At 42.3% G+C, this 24,684-nt stretch overlaps 1 protein-coding gene and 1 pseudogene across 1 annotated transcript in view; one reads left to right on the forward strand and one right to left on the reverse strand.

Annotated features, from left to right (window-relative positions):
• The window catches only part of SLC7A5 (solute carrier family 7 member 5), a 138,393-nt gene that overhangs the window by 87,113 nt on the left and 26,596 nt on the right, over nucleotides 1-24,684 (reverse strand). Inside the window, exons 3-4 of the mRNA XM_078669945.1 lie at nucleotides 2,734-2,839; nucleotides 1,466-1,510 (exon numbers count right to left, since the gene is read on the reverse strand). Of these exons, the coding sequence (XP_078526071.1) occupies nucleotides 1,466-1,510; nucleotides 2,734-2,839 (151 nt within the window). The remainder of the gene's footprint in view (nucleotides 1-1,465; nucleotides 1,511-2,733; nucleotides 2,840-24,684) is intronic.
• LOC144799231 (ubiquitin-conjugating enzyme E2Q-like protein 1 pseudogene) lies at nucleotides 9,721-10,161 on the forward strand (annotated as a pseudogene).

Genomic DNA, 24,684 nt, shown 5'->3' on the forward strand with positions numbered 1-24,684 from the left:
ATGAATACCTATCACCCAAGCCATTCTTATAGCTTATGGGGTGCGGAATAGTCTGAATGTCACAATTTTCGGAGTTTGATGATTAGTATTTGTGTTGGTACTGTCATTAGCAGCGCTGGTAGGGGCCTCAGCTGGAGCAAACTACAGTGGCCTCCTGACTGGGGCCCTGTCACTTATTTTGTTACAAGTTAAGCAACCTGAACTGCACGGGAAACGGCCATTACAACGCGGCCGTTTCCACGAATACATTAACCACACATGCATTACAACGCATGCGTGGTTAACACGAAAGCCTTTACCACGCATACCTTTACTACGAGGTATGTAGTAAAGGCATATGTGGTAAAGGTTCAAAATAAACATGGGGGGCTTGGGGGGTCTCCCCCCCAAATAAAAACCTCACCTGAAATCGTCGTCGTTTAAGAGGAAACGGAAAGAAACTTCCGTTTCTTCTTAACGACGTACGACGTCACCACGCATGAATTAGAGGAAAATGTTATGCGTTGATAAACCATTCCGTTGCAACGCATGCGTGGTAAAGGCATGGGTTGCAACGGAATTCGTTGTAAGAACATATAACCGAACTGCACGAGGAGAAGTCTGCCTGGCTCTGGAATTTACAGGGTATAGCCTATTACAGACTACATTTTACCTAGTTTGTGGATTTTAAAAGGGGGGAGCACAGAAGGGCTTTCAGCCAAATATATAGTTCTTTTTTTTAAGTTTGACTAAGTGGAACTACTTTAAAAAAATGAAAATAAGGTAATAGAACATGTTGTCTCTTATAGGCAAGTTTCACTTAAAATGTATTTTAAATGGTGTTCCGCTGGTCTCGCATGTGCACAACACTATTCTAACTGTTTATGGAGATCAGAGAGAATCCATTGACAGAAAATGAGCACAATCGAACACAGCAGAATATAATTTCATGATTTTATTTGGAAACAAATCATGCTATTTTCATCTAGCGTACATATGTTTCTCACTCACTTATTACGGCTGAGGTACCAAATGCAATTCTCGATTCCCTTCTTTTACTTAAAGCACTAGTTTTCATCTTAAATTCTCTACAACGTACTCTTCTACTTCCCTTACTCTAGCTTACAACACTCCTATCTTCAAATTGTCTCACTTCTCCTTACCTATCCCTTTCCTGTTATCTCAACTGTCCTCGGTATTATATTCCTTCTCCACTGAATTCCCCCCTTTCCTCTCCTCTAACTTCGTATTCAATCCCACCACACATATTTAGTGCTGTCACACAGCTGAATCTAACAAGAAGAGAGGAGTCGTAATATCAGTGGACAGTTACTACAAAAACAAAACAGAGAAATTAAAAGGTTGAATAAAGCGGACAATGCTTGAGAGAGATAGAGAGACAGAGTGGGTGTATTTGATTGTTGTCGTCAACCTGCTGCTTCTTAAAGTGTACAACTAATATTCAAAATGGCTATTAGTTACTTACTTGTAGGGCTCAATCATTTCCTCAGTGACAAAATTCAAGTAGTTCCTGCAACGTAAAAAGGTGTAATAAGACACTTACTAATAAAACACTGAATAAAGAAGATCATGACTAATTTTTAACACAAATAATACACTGAATAAAGATAATAGCTAACATTTAACACAAATAAAACATTGAATAAAGATGACGAACATTGTAACAATTTTGGTTTTGATAACATTCAGTTTACATTTTCTTTGCTAAACAGAAACGAAAGCACTAAAAACAGATGCACCGAATAAAAGCTGGAACGTTCTAATTTTCTTTTCTTCATTTTATGACCAAAAGTATAGCTGTAGTTTCAAGGGTGTTTTGGAATATAAATTAACAGCATACTCCTTGAAAAGTAAAATAAATTAAAAGGATTCCAGGCCCATTAAGAAAGGTAGAGTTGGGAGCAGATCTCAACCGTAATGTTGTAGCGGTGACCTAGCAGTGTAATTTGAGAAAAGATTCATGCTCTGATAGAGGAATTTGGCCTCAGGTCTTAAAGGGGGCATTCTGCAGATTTTGGTCCAAAAAAAGTGTAACTATGAAATGCATATTATTCAGCTGGTCATTGAAACACTGACACTGTGCCCACCAGCCAGTCTTGGATATGGTGCACATATTGCAGACTCTGATCCTGAAAGGACATCACCACCTCAGTGGGTTTCATGATGGGAGCGTTTGAAATTCAGCGAGACTCAAGATCCTCTGAAAGTGGCTGCAGGTAGGAGGACCCTATGGACTAAACTACAAATTCTGAAAAAGGGGGAAAGCTGGACAACTTTAAAAATAAAGAAAACCAGTCCTGCCGGTATGTGTTTTTATGAGTTCTCATTGGAAAGAAAGTAAAAGAAGATGACAAAACTGTCTAGATTTTAATCTTTTATATGCAATTGAAATAAATCTCTTGCCAGCAGGAGTTAAATTCAAACCACGGACTCTGGGCACACCATCACTTTTTTGCAAAGCCCCTTACGGAAGAGCAGTTTAAACCATATCTTCCCACCACATCTTTTAGATCTAACACAATGAACTAGATTCATGTAATGCAAAGATCAGGTGTAGAACCTGCGCAACAAACTTCCACACAAACATGAGGCTAGACGACCACGTCCTTTGCTTCAGAAAAGCACTGAAGGCTTTATTCTAGTACGATAACCAAGTGTGTCTCATTTGAGAGTCCAGTGTCCAGTGCTCGGAAGTCTCAGGCTATGAGGTGCTGTAAATGTTTTGCTACTTACCAGCCTCCATAGGCAAAAAGCCCACTATACAATGCCAGCACCCATTTCCCAACGTCTGTGCTGGTGCCATCAAAGGAGTGTTCAGGAGTAAGATTTATCACGTCTCCTAAAAGGAAAAAATAAATGTTAACAAATGATCCATGAAATATTTACAAGTGAAACACAGTATGTGGCACTGTTCTGCTATCATCTTAAAGAATATTTAAGTTCTGAATTGACAGTGAATACTTTCATGAAGCTCTCTAGGGAAATCAGGGTCAGTGAATCGTCAAGTCCTGATTTATTTCTCAGAGCAATATACCTCAGTATAGCTGCCAACATTGGTGCAAGAGAGGGGAGATCACGTTGCAAAAATGCACCATCTCAATTTTCATCAGTCGCAGTATGTAATATATATGATCCCATATATTACATTCATATCAAGTAACACTGAGACTAATCGCCCAGAAACTTAGCGGATGAAATCCAAATAAAGGGCTTTTACTCAGACCAACATATGTCTAATGAGAATGAAACCCATGTGATAAATCCCTTTAGTAGAACCAAAGAATACCATCTCAGCAAGTGTACACTAGATAAGCAATCCAAAATATATGAAGACAAAACTGTAACTTCTTAGAAACTCTGAAACGTAAACGTCATTTTCTTTACAACTGCTAAAATTCACTAAGAAATACAAACAAAATATTGTTAAAACATCTCAGGAAACAGGCCCCCTTAACTAAGATTTCCCAGTTGTCACTGGAGTCACATCCTATTCTACATCACTTTGATTCTATTTTCCTTCCCCATAGTTTTTCCATTCAGTAACTAACAGGAAACCCGCATGTTGCTCCGCAGACCTACGTTCAGCAAAGACATTTTAAGAATTGAACAAACTTGACACCAAAGCAGAAAAAAATATGGAGCAGCTTAAATGCCTTTAACAATCAGACGTTGCTAGCTCCACTTAAAGAAGAAGCAGTGGAAGGGCATCAGCTGAAACCAAATACTAAATCAAAAACACCTGACAGAACCTTGTGAAATAAATATATATTAGTCCTACCACTACATACAGACATGGGTCTACATGCAAGACCTTGTGAGCCCTAGTCATCATATGACATTTTCTCTTCAAAAAAATCATACTTGGCTCTTTCAATTACCTAAAAGTCATTGCAAATTACAAAATGGTTTTTGCTGTAAACACACGCCAAATAAAACTGTTTAGATTACAGAAGCTGGTGTTAGGAATAGGCACAATACTCATGAATTCATCGACTACAACACAGAAATGTATGCATTTGTTTATCATTGTGTGAGGAAAATGTAAAACTAACAATCAGACCTTTAAATATTAGATGGAAGTAACAGATCACAGCTCTGAAAAACTTTGCTTAGAAATGGCCTATGGCTGCACACTTCAAGGAACAACAGGAGCATAAAGATCTGACACTGATCCAATAAACTAACATTAATCTCAAACTTCAGAGAATGCGTGGTAAATAGAACAGAGCTTTAGCAGAGTTTTATATTTATGGACTCATACCTTGTTGAACATGGTTTGAATAGCATCACGAGCTTAGCTCTTGCATTTGAATGCTAGTGGTATGAATGTGAGTAGGAACAGTAGATGAGGACCTGAGATCAATTCCTGGACGCTATGCAAGTGACTATTCTGTAGCACAGCATTCCATTATTTGAGATCTTGGGAATCAACCCCAGTTCCTATATTGTTGCTTGTCTGTACATATTTTCAATGTCTATTTCATTCAACAATTTTGGATTCACTTTTAGAATGTGAGACAGGCTGCAGTGTGTCTGAGCGGGTATGTCACCGTACATAACCCAATATAGTGTATTGATTTAGTGGTTGAATTTGGCTGCTGTGCTGGTGTCCTTCTTTCACGTTTTATTTTCAGTTTGCAGCCTGATGCACCACTACGGTGTTTCTCTGGACAGGCCATAAAGCGGTATGAGAGGGTGGCTGTTCCCTTCTGGGTAGACTACATGGTTGAGGTGAGGGACTATTTAAAGGTAAATTAAGATGGAGACAGCATTTTCAGAAATTAATAGTAGCCTTTAGGCAGCACCACAGTGTTCCGGTGAGTTGCATGGGTTTCAGCTAAAACGTAAGTTGGTCTTGTTATTTGTAGGCTTTACTTTTGGCCTATTACATGTTTTTTTTTCAATATACAGTAAATGTCTTATCGAGGGTCTTCATGCAAATTGTTAATGGATAATGATGTTTGAAAGAGTAAAATACTGGAATATATCTCTGCTTCTCAAGGGGTAAGTTTATATTAATAACTTAAGGTCCGCCTCCCCCCGTTTCGCTCCGAGGATACCAAAGTCATCTGCGGCGTCCCGCAAGGATCTTCACTCAGCCCCACCCTCTTCAACATCTACATGAAACCTCTCGCAGCCATCGCACGCCGGCACAACCTCAACATCATCTCTTACGCCGACGACACCCAGCTGATCCTCTCCCTCACCAGAGACCCCGACACCGCCAGAACCTGCCTACACGAAGGGATGAAAGACGTCGCCGAGTGGATGAAGGACAGCCGCCTGAAACTGAACTCGGACAAGACGGAAGTCCTCATCCTGGGATCTTCGCCCTCCACCTGGGACGACTCCTGGTGGCCCCCAGCCCTGGGCACCGCACCCAAGCCAACCGAGCACGCACGCACGCAACCTGGGCTTCAACCTGGACCCCTCCCTCTCGATGACAAGACAAGTCAACGCCGTCTCCTCATCGTGCTTCAACACCCTGCGTATGCTTCGCAAGATCTTCCGCTGGATCCCGACCAAGACCAGGAAGACTGTCACCCAGGCACTCGTCACCAGCCGACTGGACTACGGAAACGCCCTCTACGCCGGAACCACAGCCAAGCTACAGAAAAGACTCCAGCTCATCCAGAACGCCTCCGCCCGACTCATCCTGGATGTCCCCCGACGCAGCCACATCTCCAGCCACCTGAGGAACCTGCACTGGCTCCCCGTCGACAAGAGGATCACGTTCCGGCTCCTCACCCACGCACACAAGTCTCTCCACGACCTGGGCCCCAAGTACCTCAATGACCGCCTGACCTTCTACACGCCCACCCGGCAGCTACGGTCCACCAGCCTCGCCCTCGCAGCCGTACCACGCATCCGAAGAGCCACCGCCGGAGGAAGATCCTTCTCTTACCTGGCTGCCAAGACTTGGAACTCCCTCCCCATCCACCTTCAGCTGACCCAGGACCATCTCGCCTTCAGGAAACAACTCAAGACCTGGCTGTTCGAGCAGTAGCATACCCCTCCCCCCAAGCGCCTTGAGACCCTCCCGGTGAGTAGTGCGCTATACAAATGGCATGATTGATTGATTGACTGCTCTTCTTTTATATTGATATTTATCTCAGGGGTAATTTTCAACTTTGACTGGATTTGACTGTTTATTCTATAGAAGTAAGATGTGTGTAGATGATTGCTTACTGTTTATGGCTTGGCACTTGAGAACCCAAAGGGTACTGCCTGTAGGCACAGGTTGTCACTGTGCTCTATGAATGCCTTATCATGGACCCTTCATGCAAATTTGTATTGAGTACTATTGATGCTTTAAGGAGTAAGATGTTCAAATAAAATGCTGCTTCTGGAATGCTTTGAGAAAGCAATCGGATGTCTGGAAAAGACCAGTTGGCTGGACTTATTTATACGAAATGAATATCCGTATCTTTACTTGGATGACTTTTTAATGACTGTTATGATGTTTAAAAATACTATGAAGCTTGGCCCTTTTACCATAAACTAAAATCAATCTGAGCAAACTCTAATCTGGATTCAAGGTAGTCTTTTGGATATCTCCAACTTCTCTTTTATAATCTTTGTACATAATAATATTGTTAACTAAGTAATATAACAGTAAGTGTTAGTACTATACAATTTAACAGTACTGAAATTACCACATTAGAGAGGGTTTCTTAGATATCGCAAATGATAAATAGCATTATTAACTTTTTAATATTATCATATGATATTCCTTTGAAGCATATTCGCAACTATACCTATGCTAAGTATTGCCAATTTTTGTGAACTTTTCACATTGAATATATAATATTGGCAACATGCTAGAGTAAAAATCACCCTTTGAACAATCATTTCTTCTCATACAGTCATTCAGTAACTACATGGCTTACTTAAGAGCAGGTCTAAGGGGTTTGCAGATCCACAGAAGATTCGTAAACTAAAGGGCGACATGACACTCGTGGCCGCCAGAGAGACAGAAGTTGAAGAGTCATGAAGACAGTATTGACGTCTTACCCATTTCAATATGGCAGAGATTCTCGGTGTAGGGATTACGGTCTGACCAAACCAAGATTGTGACCAGGATCTCCATTCAGGTCACAATAGGCAGGGCAGTATTTAAGGCCTTCATTCATAATCAGTCTTCGCCTGCCAAATGTTTGTGTCGGTGGGCTTACTTGCTTCTCATTCCAGCTTGCTCCCAGCTCCCCTCGGGTTTGCATTTTCATCGTTTTCTTACATTCCTTTTTAGGCAGGAATCTTTGTGCTCTTGCTACTTACCACTCACTCTTCCTCATTTATCTTTATTCTTCCTGGAATATCCGGATTCAACCTGTTGGTAAAGCAGTCCAATAGTCTCCAGGAGGTGACTGGAATAACAATTTTTTTGGGGAGGCGGGGAGGGGGAGAGGATGGAGTATTATATAGCGCAAACTCAATCCGAAGGGATCAGAGCGCTTTACCTGAGCACCAAATTGCGTTACAGAAGGACACATTTATTTTGTTAGGCACTGGAAGATTAAATGATTTGCCCAGAATCACAGGATGTGGAGCGTCTCTGCAGGGACTCGAACCTGTTTTCCCAGCTTCGAGGTTGCAAAATATGTTCAAACCTTGAATTGTATATCTTTTATTTACAGGTAGTGAAAGGGGCTCCATATAGCTGGCACTCCAGAGTTTCTTTCTTTCCATAATTGAAATCCAAACTGATAGGTCATGCAGATAGGCTTTGGCTTAGCTGCTTGGATTCCAAAATTAACCACAGTAGTAACACTATACAGATGACAATTTAGCATCTGTCCCATCTATTTGCCCAATCTAAGTATCAGGACTCTGCAATAGCCCCTCTCAAAGATATAACAGCTATAGTTAAATATTATTAATACCAAAGAATAAAGTGCACATATATAAGCAACCTAACTTTAAGATATTCAACCATATAGTCAATTCCTTACCAACAATTAGATATGTGAATCTTTTTATTAACAATGCTTCATATTTTTTAAACTATAAAAGTTTTATAGCTAGCTACATGGAGTGGTTTCATTTTTTTTCAAGAGTTATTCATAAACTTAAAGTAAAGATGTAGGTTTAAGGTCCTTGTTTTCTCATTTTTCGTTACATGGATTTTCTCCAATAGATTTTATTTCAGAAAAACTGAGACTATAAAGAAAAGCGCATCCAATAACAGAGATGGTGACTAGGAGGTGGAAAGATATCTTGAGACTGGATTCACTTATCTAGTTACTGGTAGGATTTTTCTTTACTATATGGTTGAAGGTCTTAAAGATGTGTTGTATATACATGTGTGTTTTTTTCATTGGGACTAATGACGTGAATATAGAAAATGTATCTTCAAGAGGTGGCATTGCAGAGATCCGATACCTAGTTAGGGCTGAATTCTCAAAAGGGCTTTCAGGTTATCCACAATACATAGACAAAAAGTGTGCATATGCCCTATTTCAGTAGAGATTGCAGCATGACCTTCACTTGTAACTTTCTTTAAAAAAAATTAAAAAATTAAAACTTTATACATGCGGTCTGGAAGGAGTACATTTTTTACTACGGGCAATAACAAATTGAGCTCTTCATCTGTCAAAATATGAGATAGGAAATGACTGGCTCCCGAGAGAATGTGGCATTCCCAAAGCATCACTGGAATGCGCCCCCTTTCTTGTGCCCGTTACACAACTGGGAATCTTTTTTATTGCCTCTCATAAGCCCCAAGAATTTTGCTTAAAGAAAGACTGCCATGAAACATAAAGAAGTGTGAAAATTGCCGAGAATCTGATCAGTTCTCCGACCATATGATTCTCCTAAATTTCCCAATCCTGTCACATGGAGGTCAGCCTTTGTACATAACCCTTATGTTTCCTGTTGAATTTAATCTTATAGTTGCATGAATAAACAAGGCCGCGTTTTCTAGATATGCTCTTACGGTCTGATCGTTTGGGGAGTTGAGAGTTCTAGCAAGACTTCCTGGCAAATTGAGAATTACTTGGCTACTTTTCACTCTCAATTTAATTCATGCTAGGGACCCTTAGTTAAGTGCAATCTCAAACACTGGGACTTTGTGGTTCGAACGTTCAAAAAATCTTAACACCATGTACGCCACATTTCCTGGGGATATGGATGGGAATGGTGCTGTGCTGTATTTCGTGTGCATGCAAGTGTACAAACACAAACATGGGCACAACTATGATTTTGCAGAAGATGTAAGAAAATGTGCCACTGATCCGATGTGGCAAGTGGGATCGCCAGCTATGTGACTACTTTTTGAGAGAAGTATGTAAGCATCATAGTTCAGGATTGGGGAATACCTCTTATTAGGGCTCGGACTCCACCCCCTGAAAGGGGAGGAGTTAGAGAACTAATGTTAAAGGAGAAAAAAAAGAAGAAGAGGGCCTTGGAGAGAGAAATTCCAGACATTCCTTAGCGTTTTCTGTCATCTGGTCAGTGATTCGTCTTCCTTGTGTTTTCTTTTTAATAGGCTTGAAGTGATAGGGTAAATGTAGTTTTGTTCCGCCATTTTGAGGCATATTTCGTGCGTGCTCGCGCAAAGAAGTACATTAATTATATTTAGGAGCTGTCAGGGTGGCCGTGTAATGCATTGCAGATGGTGCGCGCGCGTTCACCATCTAGCAGTGTGTTTGTCGGGCGCGCGTCCTCCTCCTTACGTGCACACAGGCATATACGCCGTGTGCGGCTCCTTCCTGCCGGGTGCGCAGCCGGCGGCTGATGAAGGAGCTGCAGGACATCCGCAAGCTGAGCGAGCGCTTCATCACGGTGGAGCTGGTGGAGGACAGCCTCTTCGACTGGAACGTCAAGCTGCACCAGCTGGACAAGGACTCCACCCTGTGGCAGGACATGAAGGAGACGGGCACCGAGTTCATCCTGCTCAACCTCACCTTCCCGGACAACTTCCCCTTCTCGCCGCCCTTCATGCGGGTGCTGAGCCCGCGCCTGGAGAACGGCTACGTGCTGGACGGGGGCGCCATCTGCATGGAGCTGCTCACCCCCCGCGGCTGGTCCAGCGCCTACACCGTGGAGGCCGTCATGAGGCAGTTCGCCGCCAGCCTGGTGAAAGGGCAGGTAAGCTTTTATCTTAAGAGGGAGAGTACCGGCACTTCGCAGAAACAAGCCGGTACTCTGATATTTGCGTAGTGACACAAACTTTAGCCACACAGGAGAATTTGCACCCGTGCCACCCGCCGAGCAAGCACCTCGTAGAATCTTATCCTTTCCGAGGCAGAGGTCTCGATGATCTGCTGTAAGGGTAACATTTGAGAGAAATAGTATTTTAAATGGACAGGCGAGTGTTTGTAAATAGCAACACCGCCGCTGAGCCCCCTTCCATCAACGCAGTGTTTTTCCAGTTTCCTCCTCGCTCCGCCCGCGGTATTGCCCAAGATAGTTCGTTCATTCATAACGAGGCGGGACTTCTGCGAACTGTGCTCGTGAGTCGCTGACCTTTGAGCTATTTCCCTCGAGCGTGGCCCCTCCACCCGTGTCCTGTTACCGTGGTCTTAAATGACATGGGCTTCAAGGGCCCGAGGCAGCCCCCCGGTATGCCACCTGCTCCTGGCATCAGAATGGAGTGACTTCTGGGTCGCGGAGTAAGAAGGGAGGGTATGTATGGTAGACGTTTCCATACTTGTGTTGTATAGTAGGCACGGCGCTGTTTTCTGCGATTCATTTTCAACAGGGAATGTCATTCAGTGGAATGCGGCTTCAGAGCTCGCTTACATCGAGGCAGATACATCGAATGACCACGAGTTAGCTGAAGTCCTATCAGTGCACTTCGAGGCAGTTCAAATGCAACCCTCCCAAAAAGGATTCAGAAAATACGGATGATGGATTGTGTTTAGCCCAGTAGCTAGGAAGGATGCCACGGGCCCTGGACCAAGCAAGGAAAACGCACCCGTTCACTGCTGTAGGGATAGTAAAATGATCAGGCTTCAACGTGCCCCTTGGGCCTCTAGGCCCCAGTGCCACTGCACTTGCTGCACTTGCTGCACCAGTGGCACGCGCCTGGTTTATTCTTCACATACAGACACATCTGGGCCTCTGAAGACATGGTGACAACACACACACAAGTGTTTGGGCACATCACGGCTTGCTGGAAAGACACAGTAAATACTTTGAAACCACCATTGCCACTGGGGTCAGAGACGGGGCTGCCTTCTTACCACCCTTATTTTCGATTCACCCGTGGAAGGGGGATCTCTAAAGTGTTCTCCAAAGTTGGGGGGTAGGCACACTGCTAGACTGCTCAAGGTCAAGAAACAGAGATGGTACCTAGGATCTGAAAATTTGAAGGTTGTCTTTTACTATACCAGTAGGGGGCTCCAGTATATCTTTGATTTCAGCGTCATTGTTTTTTATTTTATAAAAACATACGATTAACACAATCAAGACTGAAATACATTGCTATCAAGTCACGATCAAGTTGGCCATTAAATCATCACCACATTAGGATTGATAAAATGACCGACATTAGCGGTTTTAGGATATTAAACCTAGAAATGCTGTAAAATAAAATGACAACAAACAGGGCAAGATTTTCTTCATTATCGCATATGAAAGCACTTTCAAATATGTGAGTTCAGGATACCAGTTGTACAAACACCGATTGTGTTCAATAGACTATAATGTTCATCTATAATAATCTGGGCCATTACAGGGTTTACATGACAACTGTCCTGCCTTTTAGTTCACTAATGGTTCATGTTTAAAAACGATCACTTGTACAAAGTACTTCTCAGTGCAGAGCTATAAAGTGACGTATTAATATCAAAGTTTCCACATGTTAAGGAAATGCACATTTTGTTTTATAATATTTTACGTGAAGTTTGTTGTATGTTTTACATAGCAAACATTTTAAGGGCTCGGCTCGTGCACAGGCTCTAGAGCCAAACCAAACCCTTGACTGGGCTTGGCTCTCACTGTTAATTTGTTGGCTCGATCATCTCTACTACAAATTAAAATGTTCAATTCATGAAGGTGGTCTGCATTCTAAATAGAGCTAGGTCATGACGGGTCTCCAACCTAATGACTTTCTGATTATGTCTCCATGTGTGTGGCAGCGTCATACATAAACTTAACAATCTACACCTCTGGAGTTTTGAGGCAGTTTACCGCGCCCCACATATGATCCGATTTACATTCTCAACCTTTACGAATGAGCGGATAACTCCGATATTCTGTGACAGACAGTCACACCTATGATTAGATGTTTCACATTGAACTCAAAACCTAAGTCGCCTGATCTTGGGAGGCCATCCTGTGATGCGTGTTCCCTATACAGAGCAAACTGGGTATCCATAGCTTTTGGGGTGCATAGTCTAAAAGGACTAACTGCTTCACCTGCATTAAGGTGTGATTCTCTCACCAGCTCAACTCAGATCATCCCTCCGTCTTACCAACTAAAGGTGTCTGCACTCTTGCAGTGTGCTAATGTGGCCAGATAACATTACTGGGCCTACTAGCTGGTGTTTACTCACACACCTATTCAATCAACCATGCGACCTTCACGCTGTTGCACCCATGCTAAGATAAAAGACCATCAGTTAACAGCATCGGATCCCATAAGACACAGTAGGGTGATTCACCATTAATCTTACAAAGATAAACCCCAGGCAATAATCTTCACCTGTATAATGCATGAAACTCTGGATCCGTACAGCGTTCCTCCTCACCCTTCTCTTTCGGACTACAACATCAGCATCAACACACTAAAATGTCTCAGATCTGACATCCAGTCAGCGTGCAACTGTTAAAAATAGTGGAGCAGCAGCAATCTGCCATTGAATACTAACTACTTCAGCTAAAGGCACATTTATTGCAAAAAGAGCAACCTCCACTTTGAAAATGCAGCACTATACACATTAACAAACAGCACAGATGATTCAGGGCAATGTAAGTCAATACCACAATAAGGAAAAAAAAGTGCAGGTAGGTCTCTTTCCAGGCACATTGACTACATGCACTACGTGCCCTGGATCTCTGTTACAAAAAAAACATGTAATACTGCTATGAGTTTTAGGAGAACTGACGCAGTCTATGATGTTTTAACGGAATACGTATTTGAATTTTATTATCATTATAGATGTCGAACTTTTCTAATTGTTCTTTTATGTAATGTGATTACATATTGTGCTATTATGGTTGTTTGTTTCAACCGAATAAAGCTGGGAGGAGTTTGAGAACTAATGTTAAAGGAGAAAAAAAAGAAGAAGAGGGCCTTGGAGAGAGAAATTCCAGACATTCCTTAGCGTTTTCTGTCATCTGGTCAGTGATTCGTCTTCCTTGTGTTTTCTTTTTAATAGGCTTGAAGTGATAGGGTAAATGTAGTTTTGTTCCGCCATTTTAAGGCATATTTCGTGCGTGCTCGCGCAAAGAAGTACATTAATTATAATTAGGAGCTGTCAGGGTGGCCGTGTAATGCATTGCAGATGGTGCGCGCGCGTTCACCATCTAGCAGTGTGTTTGTCGGGCGCGCGTCCTCCTCCTTACGTGCACACAGGCATATACGCCGTGTGCGGCTCCTTCCTGCCGGCCCGGGGAGCTGCTCTGCCGCTCTCTGCAGAGTACGGGCGACCGAGCGGCGAGCAGCATTCCCAAAAGAGGGAGCCCCAGAACCGAGGCCCACATCCGCAGGCCCATGAACGCCTTCATGGTGTGGGCCAAGGACGAGCGCAAGCGGCTGGCTCTACGGTTCCCGGATGTGCAGAACGCCGAGCTCAGCAAACTGCTAGGTAAGGCCCAGCGCCCAGAAGCTAAAATAGGCAACACTTAATAATAATGATTAATAAGACGAATTTCCAATCCTTTGCATAGCACTCAAGTTTTGTTTTAACTTTTTATGTACTCCATGTTGCCCTATAAGTATTGTCGGATTCCGTGAGATAGGTTGATTTGCCCAGGACCGCGAGGTTTGAACAGAAGCCTCCTTGCCCAGAGCCAGATAGCCCACTTCAGAAGAAATGCCTCCTACACTATTTCCTTAAACAACACTTGTAGTTGACTGTGCATAGTGTCCACACACTAGAGGCATCAGATCATTCCTACTATACATATATTGTTCCTAAAGAACCCGAGGTTAAAGCGAACGGGGCCCGATTGCCACTGCTGTATGTTACTGCTAAAACTGTTTATACATATTTTCATATTACTGATGCTTTCAGCGCTTAATTTGAGCCGGTGGTTTTCGGTGCTCGGCACTAGCACTTAAATGTCCGCACCAGCTTCAGTGACAGTCCACCACATGGTGGCGCGGTCTTTAATTTTGACATGTGCACAACAAACTTATTTATTAAGACAATATAGATTAAAAATGAATTCCAGCCTTCCACGCCATTATTGTAGCTTAGTGTGGCCTAAAACAGTTTGAATTGTCACACTTTTAGGAGTGAGATGGTTAGGTGGTTTGTTGGTAATGGTATTGGCAAAAAAAAAAAAGGGAGGGGCAATATGTGGTGCAAGCTGCAGTGGTCTTCCGTGATGGGCCCTGGCACTTTTTTTTCTCCAATTTTTGATTTATTCTGATTTCGATATTGCATTTGAAGCTAATTATGTTACTAACGCTGGCGGTGAGTTTCGAGGCTTCTGTTAAGTATGATGCATTTCGACCTCGTCTCCTCCTCAGACGGCAGCATCACCCCCGTTCGTCCCCACTCACAGTTACGCTACTACGCATGTGTTCTACTGAGGGGTGTTCTATATCACATTAATGTCAAGCCCTGGCCCTATGAGGTGACGTCCCCACTCTTGTGTGATTGAGGGCGGGTCGCGCATTCTTCTTGGGCCTCTCTGGACGTGTACGGAGGCCGGGCGGTGTGCAACAAGTCACTTCTGGTTACAACCGACCCGAGCCAGTCTCGGACTGTAGATGACCCCCACTCCCCTTGTTTAACCATAGCGCTCCGACGCACTGAGAGGCTAATCAAGGAATTATTGCTTTTATGGACTCTTTCCCTGTTTTTTTCTTAGTTTAAATCGGACTGTGCGTGTGTGCTGAATATTTGCAGATTGCTTTTTAGAAACTAAGTAGACACTCGCACAGAGCGACTTTTATGGGAAGCCCCGTCGCTATGTAGGCTTAAAAACTCCTAAATGGCGCGCAGATAATAGTTGATAAAAAGACACTCGCGTGTTCTGATTTTACGGTACATTTTTCCGTAGAAAATTCAATGTAAATGAAAAGTATGTACTGGCAGCTTTCTAGCTCGCTGCTTGTCTTTTGCCACCTCTGGAATTATAGTGGTTTCAGTGGGGTAACATTAGCACCTGCTTTACCGTGCACAGGCTCAAGTTTCGATACCTCACAGGGTGGTTGATCACGTATTTAACACACGATACAGTTTGAATGGATGAGTGAATCAACTAGTGAGCACCTGAAAATAAATAAATGCTTGAAGGAGTGAACAAAGCAGTGTCTAAACGAATGCATACTTTGTGCTTAACGCACCCAGTTAGGGCTTCGAGCGCTTTGGTGATCATGGTTAGAACAACGGAGGGACCGATTTAGAATTTAGACACTTGAGTTAAAGATGCTTTTTCAGGAACCCTTTGAATTGCATGAAAGGCACTTTTCAGAATGAGTATTTAGTTGGAGCAAAGTACACACTTTTAAAATGTTCAACTCTGCTGTGTACGAAAGTTTATGGATTTGCGTTTGCGTGCAGCTTCATGTGCACGCGCGCAAAATTAAAATAGTCTTGGAAATACAGGAAGGACATCACAGGCAGTAACGGTGCAATATTCTAACACTCACAAGGAGATCACTGGCAGTACACACCACATGAACACGTTCCATAACACATAGCAACAATACATTGGCATTTACAATGGCATTAGCTCAAACTCAAATAAATCCGAGCCCGATTGCATTTCTAATGCTTGTTTAACATGGTGTTGTAGCACTGTATGTTTTAACTGGTCGTAGACATCGGCTGCAATACCACTTGTTCAAGTAGCAGTATCAATGTGCTGCCAGGCACACATTATCCTGTTCAACATGATTCAAGTAGCTCTTTGCTATCTTACCGAACAACTCATTAGAACAATCATATTATGCATGGAGCCACCATATGTGACTTGGAGATGCACAAAGAGTCTGAAAAGGATTGTCCTTTCTAAGTAATGCTTTGAAGCGCTGAAAATTGTGCAAAGTCACTTCAAAGTGAAGACGAGAGTGTAAAGGAAAATAAATTAAAATCTCGACCTTGTGGAAAACAAGGTGTGTTCTTCGGAGCAAAAATGTCCTACATCTTTCTAATTAAGCTACGTTATAGCTACCAAACTTTATGATTTCATGAAAATTAGACTTTATGACAAAATACCTAGGATCTAGATGGGATATGCATGTGCGAGGCCAAGGCTCGATAACATCCAATTGATGAGAAAGTTCTGAAACAGGAGCAAAAAAGTCACGGAGAAGGCAATTGAAGTTAGACTTCACAGTCTAATTTTGAAAAGAACATGTGTCAACACGAGTGTTTAAGTTTGCTTCCATTGCAGACAAGCAATTTTTACAGAAGTTAACTTTGAAATCTGTAGAGGTCAAATATGAAAAACAGTTCAATGATGCATTCAAATAATTTGCATAATTTGCTAGCTTCATACTGCCTACTGGCTGAATATGTCTACCTGTCCGTGTTGTGATGGTTAGGTTCTCAAGTGTGCCCAAATGTAAATAAGCTGCTATGTTAGGCAGAAGGATCTAACTTCAGCAATCGAAACGAGGGATGAAGAATCAAACTATCAATATTCAAAAAAGATCCAGTAAGGGGCAAAGAAACAGAAAATTGCTGAGCCAAATTCCAAGTATATTAGAATAAAATAAGTTTCTCATGGATGGTGTAAGCGCCATTACAAACCAAATTTAAAAAGAGGTGAAATCTAAACATCTTGGTTACATTTCAAAGAACCTAACTCTTTTAAGGAGCACATAATTAAGATAAAGATAGGCAAAAGGGTTGTGTAAATGTAGTCTTAGCACATACCTTTGAGTCATGTGGGTGTAGGCGAAAGTATTAGTGGCGGAATAATTAACTGTGCGTCTAGTTCTCTTCCAGGGATATCTTAATTATAGTCATAAGCACAGGTTAGTTCCAGCCTCGTGCAGGATCCTGCGAAGTGTCCCACCAACACACAGAATCTCAAAGCACTTTCGTTTATAAAAATGTATATTATTTTAATGTATTTAATACATTTTTCTTTTTTGAAAAGCTATTGTTTTAAAACTAAATATTTTGAGTCTACAACTGGCTAAACAAGCCAATTTCCACTTCTTTACTTAAAAGCAATTTAAAAACCACAGTCACTAGTTTCAGAAAGTGACACCAAAACATAAATATTTTTTTAAGGAAGAATGAGGGTAACTAAGGGGCAAGGTAGCTCAACAGGCTGTAGCCCTAAAGGAAGAAAAAACTGGCACTGCTCCTTTAAGGAAGAGCACACTATCAATCAATCAATCAATGCATTAATAGAGCGCACTACATACCCGTGAGGGTCTCAAGGCGCTGGGGAAGGGAGGAGGGGGGGGGGTAGGTGCTACTGGTCGAAGAGCCAGGTCTTAAGGAGTCCTCTGAAGATCAGCAGGTCCTGGGTCTGTCGTAGGTTGATAGGGAGGGTGTTCCATGTCTTGGCGGCGAGGTAGGAGAAGGATCTGCCGCCGCCGGTGGTTTTCCGGATACAGGGAACTGTGGCGAGGTTGGCAGAGCGGAAGTAGCGGGAGGGGGTGTAGAAGCTGAGTCGGTCGTTGAGGTATGCTGGTCCGGCGTTGTGAAGGGTTTTGTGTGCGCGGATGAGGAGTTTGAAGGTGATCCTCTTGTTGACTGGGAGCCAGTGCAGGCCTCTCAGGTGGGGTGTGATGTGGCCGCGTCGGGGGATGTCGAGGATCAGTCGTGCAGAGGCGTTCTGGATTAGTCGTAGTCTTCTCAGGAGCTTGGATATATAGGGTACCCATCATGCTCTGTTAGTCGCACTTGAGACATTTTTTTTATGGAAGTCAAGAATCAGATAAAATAGTAGTGAATAGCACCAAATGCGATGCAGTGCGCGCAACAAAATTAGTTTTATTTATTTATATGTTTACTTGCCTGTTAAACTCCGTAATCCATACATTACTACCCCCACCCTGCCCCTCTCCCTCCCCACGTCACCGCCCTGCAGGAACTCCTACTGCCGACCGCGGCTGGAGCAGGGTAAGAATGTTCTTTTAAGTAGCGTGTTTTGCCTCGGGCTGTGGCTTCATAAACCTGTAAATGTGTTATTTTATACTCTGAGATGACTACTATCTCAGCACCCCAAACAAGTTCATTAATAATAAATCAATCTGAAAATGGGTGGAAACATTATACAAAACTAGATTAAATGCTAGAACTATGCAAACGGGTATAAAGACGTGCGACGATACGTTCACCATTAAGCTGATGCTTTCAGTTTTCAAACCACATTTCAATATTCTACAAATAAGATGGTAACAAAAATTACAAAACCACTTAAACTTTAAGGAGCGATAATGGGTTTTTCAAAGCCATGAGGAAGAAAGAACATGAGCGGAACAACTTTCAAAACAAGGATGGGCTTGTGTGATGCCCTGCTCCTAGGACAATAAAACCAGTCAAAATGACGAGTGTGTATGTAGACTTGCAGACTTTTTTCTGCTCCTCAGTGCCGCTCTAGCAACTTTTATTTCAAACTAGCTGTCCCGTTTTTGGTCGAACCCTACCAGGCAGTGCAGGTGCCTGGTTTGCTCAGACATCTTTGTGACATTCGGAAAGTTTCCCTGGGAATACATCCTGCCCATTGCTTACCATTGGCTTTGTGGTTTGTACCTCACATTAGCTTGCTTTCTACTTGATGGCTTTATTTGTTTTAGGCTGTCCAGATTGAATGAGTCCCTCCCAGGAGCATACCCTATTACCTTTATTATTTTACCCAGTACTGACTTTCTGTAAACAGGTCTTTAAATTTTGTTCTTATCTTGTCACATTTGCTGGCATTTAAATAATGAGGTCAAATGTCAGGGTCTGTATTCCACTGGAGCTTGGGTTTACTTTTTTTTCTATGACTTTAAAGTGAGAGCATTTATTTGACAATCTTGCTGCGAAAGAAAGACTTTTTTCTAGTACACAATAAAATGTCAATGTCTGTAAATTAACTGTGCAGATATTTCAGAATACATCAGAATTAGGAAAGCACAAATTAAGCACTTTTTTTGTATTTCTGAAGTGTGGTGGAAACAAATATTTAAATACAATCAAAACACATCAATACGGTAGGAGATGACATTTCCACACATTATCGTTAGTGTGGCGTGTACTTTTATAAGTAAAACTGTATGGTTGTGCACATGTAATGCATTTCAATTGAAATGGCGCTACCATTTTAATTGAAATGGTGCATACTCCACCTTACATGACTCCACTCTACCCTACACCACTCCACTCTACATACACTCTATTGACTCCACTCTACCCTACACCACTCCACTCTACATACACTCTATGTCAATGCACTCTACGTTAGTCTGCACCACTCCACTCCGCCCTACTCTACTTCGCACCACTGCACTCTACACCACTCCAGTCTAAGCCACACTACTCTGCAACACTGCACTTTATGCCACTGCCCTACCTGCACTCTACCCCTGAAATCTACATCAGTCTACTCTATGCCACTCTACTCTGTACCACTGCACTCTATGCCACTTCACTCTACTCTGAAACAATCTATTACGCCACTCCACTCTATGCCACTTCACTACAAGCCACTCGATGCCACTCCATGTTGCTCCACTCCACACTACTCTACAGCACTCTGCTCTGCAACATGGCACTCTACGCCACTCCACTACAAGCCACTCGATGCCACTCCATGTTGCTCCACTCCACACTACTCTACAGCACTCTGCTCTGCAACATGGCACTCTACGCCACTGCACTCTATGTCAATAACTCTACTCTGTACAACTCCACTCTATGCAACTGTACGTCACTCTAATCTAATTTGTACCACTGCACTCTACGCCACTTCACTCTACCCTGCACTACTCCACTCTGCACCACTCCACTCGACCCCTCTCCACTCTACCCTACCCTACTCCACTCCACTCCACTCTACCCTACTCCACTCTACTCTGCATCACAACTGTCTGTGCTATTCTACATCACTGCACTGTATGCCACTGCACTCTAGGTAACTCTAGTTTACTCAGAACCACTCTAATCTACACCACGGCAAACTATGGCGCAGCGACACACCACGCTATGACACTCTGCCCCACTCTCCTCTATGCCATAAACTTTTAGCCATGCTGATCAGCAGCCACACTGGTGTACTGATGACACTATCCTAGTTCCCACTGCAGACAGCACAGCTAGGAGGAAGTATATTTGAGGACTCATGGGTTGCACTGTGATGTTGCTCCAGGGATGGAGAGCAGCACAGGTCTGATGTGGTCGCTGTGAGTTTGGGAGACACAGTCCGTGTGCTCTCAGCAAACATGTCATGCAAAGCAGTCGATCACAAGAACACTACAAGTCAACCCAGACTGAGGTGTCCGTACTTTTGATTTGGAAAAAAAAATAAAAATAATGACATGTTTCCCTCCAAGGTGTTACTATGTAATTACGTTTGATGCAGTGTCCATCTTGAGGGAAGAGAAATCCCTTGGGAGCAAGAAGCAGTTTTTTTCAGAGCAAGTGCACAACTTTTGCACAATCAAATCTTGTACTCCCCACTTCTAACATGTGACAGGTGCCAAAGCCCTTCTACTGGTAATTCTCATCTGAGTGTCTGGCGACAGCTGCACTGTCAAACCAGACCATATCTGCAGGTTTGCAACAGCACAGACTTATACTATGCAGGGTAGCAACTTTTTCCTTCTCAACAAAATACGTTGGCCGTTATGCTTCAGTTCAAAAAGGCCGATGGTAAGCCCTCATTACTGACCTATGCAAGTGTATAAAATCATTTATGTTTTGTGTCAGCTTTACATTGCTGACAGTGAGTGGAAGGAAACCCAATGTTGGCGTTCTTTTCCCACGGACTTTCCCTCTTCTTTTTCCTAGTTTATCCTGGCTCACCAATAACATATCTCGTTGAATGAAGGGTCCATCGTTCTATCAGTTTTTGCTGACTATGCAATTAAGTTAGCCCAGTGAATACAGTGCCCCGATTCAGGGGTTTGTTATTGGGGGACATGAGAAGGGTTGGAAATGTTTCAAACTATTCATCTATTAGAGCACATGACGACAAGGTTCCCAAAACATTGGCCCTTTGTCCGTCTGCTTAACCATTACAGTTCGATTTTGATCTTCATTATCTTTCTTATTTTCTGTCTTTATTTCTTTTTTAATTCCTTCCTTTTATATTATTTTCCCATTTAGTTCCACCCTTCCTTGATTTTTAATTGTATTTTCTTTACTTACCAACATTTTTAACTCTTGTCTTCCTTGTTGTATCTCTTTGTGTTTTTACATTGATTTTTTTTAAGGGTTTTATAGCATCAACATTTAGATCAGAACAGTTTTACACCGCTTTGGCGGCAGTACGTAGACGAGTTAGGACGGAATAGTTACCATAGTTTACGTACAATAACAGTTGTTGTTTGTGGGAATTGCGCCAATTCATAAGATCAACATTGACAGTAACATAGGCACCGACTACTACTAGGACAGAACTAGCCATAGTATCCTAGGAGTGTGAGCTAATCAATAGGAATAGGGCGGCGGAGTACTGTGTTCTGATATGAGAATAAACTTATTTGCAAACAAGGTGGGGAGTGATCACCGTTTTCTCTCAAGTTGCAACCGGTGAGTTTCAGTGCAATTTTAACGCACCATAGGAAGAGGACTAGATATTATGTAGCACAGAATTAAGAGCAACATACCTAGGAGATGGAAAGTTGGGAGTTTGAAGGAAGTAGGAATAAAGATGGGGCTTGTAAGAAAGATGTGTGCTATTAAAGAGGGAAACCGGATGACCTTAGTAACTGACAGCTTTACATTCATGATCATATTGATACCTACTGTCTGATTGCAGTGAGGGAGTCAGTGATGCTCGACAGGAGCTGGTATACAACTCAGGAAAGGAGAAAAACATTTAGGTATCAGAGTAAATGTGATAAAAGAAGTCAAATGAGGAGAATGCATCACCTAGAGACGAAAATAGGAATGGGTCTGGTAGGGAGCTGGGTGTTGATGCCTGTGAGCTCCGTGTAACAGAAAAGGATCGATCAAAGAAGTACGTAGTGGGCCACTTGTGTGCCTTGTCAGCAATACTAAGTGAACATAAAGAGGACAGAAGAGTAGGTGTTGAATGCTTCAGAGAAGTAGAAAAGAATTATGATGTAAATTAGTAGGTTATGGTGAGCAAAGTTAGTTACAGGTCATAGTGCTGATCTAGTTGAATGAAAGTTATGTAAGCCAGATTGAAGAGTGTTTAGAAGATTGTGGTAGGAAAGAAAAATCCACGCATTTGAAGAACATTGTTCTGATATATATAGTAAACAATTAGTTGAGGTACTGGATGGTACCTTGTGGGGAGAAAGGATCAGCTGTAGGTTTTCTAAGCAGAGGTAGAACCACTGCAGATTTGAAGCTGGGTGGGTATATGCCGATGAGTGAGGGAATAGTGAAAAAAGAAATGGTAGGCAAAGCAGAACACCGGGTGTGAGACCAAAATAGTGTGCAAGATGTGTTGGATGCTTTAATAAGGTGAATTATTGATGGTTGAGGGAGGAGTATGTTGTTTAATGTGTGTGCAAGAAATTGTGGGTGATTTTGTTTTGAAGTTATGTCTTGAGGCTTTTGATAGAATGCGGATTTGCCATGGTCAAGGGCTATGGATCATGTGCTTAAGACTTGGATGATGGATTGGAGCACTCACGGTATCTGACATCTATTTTTATTGCTGAAAAACGTTTCAGGAAAATAGCCTTTTTCAATGCCAATGGTGACATACCAAGATGGCGGACAATATTACTAGAGAGTAAAAGAGGAAATGGTCCGTTTCCTATCACCTGAAAGTAAATTGTCCAATGGGAAGCTGGAAATGAGTGTTTAAATTGTGATCTATGCAAAAAAAAAAAAAAATTAATGGCTTTGGAAAAGGCTATTTTGCTGAAATCTGTCTGCCGCAATAAAAAGAACTGTCAGATACCATGAGTGCTCCGATTTGGTGTTCTTGTGTTTTTCATGGTGGTCACTACCATGAAAGGATGCACTCGCCCGCAAGTTGTTCGGCAGGATAAAGTGGAATTTGGTGAGAAACTGTTATGAATCGGTCAGAACCGCCACCGACTCTCATGGATTAAGCGCCTGTTGGCACGAGGTCACACTTAACAAATGTAAGGTTCTTGGTTACCAAACCAGTTCCTACGGTTACTTACCTGTGAGAAGTCAGAGCACGGCAGGGAAAGAAATGGACACATTTTCCACAATTCATGAGTGAACATTTATAAAATGATTGCAACTGCACGCTCGTTTCTACTAAAGTGACTGACTTTACTATAATGTCTTTAAAGGTGTGCAGCAACCCTCACTGAGAGACTGGGGTATGGTGACATACCAAGATGGCGGACATTATTACGAGAGAGTAAAAGAAGAAATCGTCTGTTTCCTACTCACCTGAAAGTAAATTGTCCAATGGGAAGCTGGACATGAGTGTTTAAATTGTGGTCTATGAAACAAAATGACTAGCATTGAAAAAGGTTATTTTGCTGAAAAGGGTCTGCCGCAATAATATGAACTGTCAGATAACGTGACTGCTCTGTTTTAATGTTCTTATATATATATATATATATATATATATATATATATATATATATATATATATATATATATGAGAGAGAGAGATATGGAGTAGGCTAGGGATAAACAGGAGTGAGGTCCAAGCGGCTGCAGAGAAGGTAAGACTCGCAGGCTAAGTGCACTAGAGGGGGCTCTGTACATTTCAAAGGCACACGGTAGAGGAAGTTAACACCTCTGCTAGCCTATTGCCTTACCCTCCTTTTACTGTCTCAGCGTCAGTGTAGAGCCAGTAAAGAGAGGGTCAGTTTTTGTCCCACCAATTTTGCAGGCACTTTTGTGAAATCGCAGCATTTTTACAAACGTGCCAATTTCACAATTTTATTGCAAATCGCAAAGTCGCAATATTTTGGGAAGGCTGTTTGAGAGTGTAAATATTAAGCTATATCAATGGCTGTGGATGTGGTTTAGTGGGTGACAAAATGTGTAGTGGCTAGCCCATGTCAGAGGGTTAACCTTACTCCTTCTATACATTAATGTTATGTAATTGTGCTGTCACTAGGTTTTTGCCCGAGGTAGTTTCAGGGAGTGTGTAGAGGCTATTCTGTGTCAGAGATTTAACAGACCAAAGTTGTCAAATGCTGGTTCATCACTCCTTCCTTACACTGATGTTATGTTATCAAGTTCTTGCCAGAGGTAGTTTAAAGGAGAGTAAACGTTGCATTACATAATTACTGAATAAGAGTGGAAGACTAATGGACCAACCTTTCTTCTCTTTCTTTCCTTTTCCATCCATTTCCTTCACCTTCTTTTACTTACCTTGGAGGTTTCTTTAGTGATCCTCAAAAAGAAGATCACAGAACGCATATTTTTCAACCAAAGCTTTCTTTGACCTCCTGGTCTGTTATCTGGAAGAATAAAACACTGG

The sequence above is a fragment of the Lissotriton helveticus genome, chromosome 12, assembly GCF_964261635.1.
Source record: "Lissotriton helveticus chromosome 12, aLisHel1.1, whole genome shotgun sequence".
Taxonomy (NCBI): Eukaryota; Metazoa; Chordata; class Amphibia; order Caudata; family Salamandridae; genus Lissotriton; species Lissotriton helveticus.